At 45.2% G+C, this 2,464-nt stretch overlaps 2 protein-coding genes across 2 annotated transcripts; one reads left to right on the forward strand and one right to left on the reverse strand.

Moving 5' to 3' along the window:
* Window positions 1-193: 193 nt before the first annotated feature.
* On the reverse strand, window positions 194-544 carry PPTG_22832 (hypothetical protein; the record flags this gene model as incomplete). The annotated part of the gene is made up of 1 exon (XM_008906701.1): window positions 194-544. One exon carries the CDS (start codon window positions 542-544, stop codon window positions 194-196), a length of 351 nt encoding a protein of 116 aa, XP_008904949.1.
* A 525-nt stretch (window positions 545-1,069) lies between these two features.
* PPTG_22833 (hypothetical protein) lies at window positions 1,070-1,672 on the forward strand (the record flags this gene model as incomplete). The annotated part of the gene is made up of 3 exons (XM_008906702.1): window positions 1,070-1,133; window positions 1,216-1,478; window positions 1,535-1,672. The coding sequence occupies 3 exons, from the start codon at window positions 1,070-1,072 to the stop codon at window positions 1,670-1,672; spliced, it is 465 nt and encodes a 154-aa protein (XP_008904950.1).
* Between the last annotated feature and the right edge of the window lie 792 nt (window positions 1,673-2,464).

The raw sequence follows: 2,464 nt of genomic DNA on the forward strand, positions 1-2,464 counted from the left end.
TCTTCTTTTGTGAATTCAAGGTATTGAGTTATTACAAAAGTAACCAAATATAATATATAATATGATACAGGATATCCGAGGGTTTCCGAAGCTGACTCTGGATATAAATATCCAGAGAACTCAGCAAACAAAAAACCGCATTGTGGTATTCGACCTACAGTACATCATGGTGGAGACTTTCTGCTTTTCTCCGTCAGCAACTACTTGGTTTGAATTTGCAGCAGTATCTGGACAATTCCGGTTCACATTCTTGGTAGTGATCTCCAGTGATCATTTGCATCTTAGTGAGTGTCTGGTTGCTCAAGAATGACAGGATTTCTTCGAAAATCGCCTCGTTAACGATGCAGAATTTGAAGGAGCGGGTTTTCTTGGCTTCAGCTTTGTCATGAGCTTGTTTCTCAGCGCATTTCTTCTGATGAAGGGAGAGCCCTCGTGTAGTAAACTGCTTGTCACAATACTCGCAAACTGAAAACACTTTTGCACGTTGTGTTGGTGTCGATTCAGACGCTCGGTCGTTGATCGCGGCGCGTGCGTGATTTTCCATTAGAATTGCTGTGCGCCAAGCGACGTGACTTCGGAAATGGTGGTTGTGATTGCTGCTAGTCGCGAGCTGTCACCTAAGATGGCGACATTTCTTCGACTAAGCTAATAGTGAAGAATACCCGTTCCCAGATCTGAAATAAATACGGGGAACCTGCATGAGGTAGCAAGATCTACCCTCGAGGCAATCGTGCAACGTATGAGTAATTATTGGAAAGTGCTGAAGACCAAGGGGAACTCGACCGATAGTTGTCATTATGGCTAAAAAAAAACGTTCTTAAAAAAAAAAAAATACTGTATCTGGCAAGTTTGCCAAGGATCCTCGTTGTGGGCGTTGGACGGAGTTCTCGTCTCACATAGTAAATGCAAGGTAACTTTCGAAATGGATGCACAGTTGATTCCAACGGGTTTCAATTTCTCTGTCGAATCACTTGACAGCTTGAGATCGTTTTCAAAGCCCCCTCACTTCGAAAACACGCCCCGGGACTCAAGTGGTATCACTAGCGACGCGGGAAGCAAAGACAGTGCAATGCCAAAGCACTTGCGTGACGAAGATGACCAAGCTACAAAGCGGACTGCTATTTGCGACTACTGTGAGAAGAAGTTCTCTACGCGTGGCATAACTTCTCATCTGAATAAAATGCACCCACAAACGGACTCACAACAAGGCCACAGCCAAGAAAACTCGCTCTTACAACTTCAGTATCCTTAACGAGAGTGTCTTCGAGGTGATCCTTTCGTTCCTGAGCAACCAGACGCTTACCAAGTTGCATGGAATAACGGGTGATCGCTATGAACAATGTGAGCCTGAATTGGCGGGGTTCTGCTGTCAATGCGAGAATGACAACCCAGCAATTGCTGCTGGTCTGTGTCGGAAGTGTATTCCGATGGAGTTGCTGCCACATGCAAGCAGACTAAAGTCACGTGAAAAATACGGGGTGAGGAAGCAAGATTTTTGGAATCTGAGAAGAGTATATGGGAATCTTGTGTTTAGCTGGCGAATGCTGGAACATCAAATGATAAAGACTTTCGGTTCGAAGAAAGAGTGGCTGCGGCAAATCTTAAAGAGGAACATCCGAGCAAAGAAGATGGTAAAGAGAAGATGATAGCTACTCGAAAATCAACATCGTAAAATGTTTCACATTCTACGAACTCTGGTACCGGGGTTCGCAGAATAGGGAGAAGAATTGATGAGAGTGACGAGGAAGCAGTGTGATCGAAACGGAAAACGAACGTGGTCTTCGTCTTCGAGGAGTTTCAATCGTCTACAAGATTTTCGCCACGACTGGGAAGTGTCGGATGCTAGCCGGGTTCGAGTACGCGGGATAACTTTTGGTAAATACAAGGTTTTCGTTCTTGCATGACTTTAAAATACATCCTTGGAACACTCGGAATATTTTTTGAAGTTGGGTCTTGAAGTCAGGCCGTTTTTTTTTCTTACGACAGCACCTACGGTAAGGAGATAATTACAAGTAGACATTCGGAATGTTGAGCAAAATAGTATCCAGCGAGTTACGCAGTACCGTGGAATCAATCTGTTGAGGGCTGTCCATACCTAAAGGTATTCCCAGTACTAAGATATATATAACCCTCTCCTTTGACTTCGCAACATTCCCTGCCAAAATACTCGCGTTTCTACGTGAAGGTCAGCCCAGAGTTAAACTGGCAAGCTTTATCACGGAAGGCTGTCAAACCAGTGCAACGCGAGGTGCGCACCATATCACCTGCCCAATTTCACGAAATAATCGCAAGATGTGTACAACACGATGAGAGCGGATGACGATGTCTAGATGTGGAGCAGCTTGCTCTCAGCAGATTCCAGACTTGGCTACACGGCCGTTGTCCGTTGCTAACGGACAACAAGAAGCTAACGGAAGCACAGCGGTTAGATAGCGAAAGGTCGCACAACCGCTGGCCATGCATG

Source organism: Phytophthora parasitica (assembly GCF_000247585.1).
Source record: "Phytophthora parasitica INRA-310 unplaced genomic scaffold supercont2.24, whole genome shotgun sequence".
Lineage (NCBI taxonomy): Eukaryota > Oomycota > Peronosporomycetes > Peronosporales > Peronosporaceae > Phytophthora > Phytophthora nicotianae.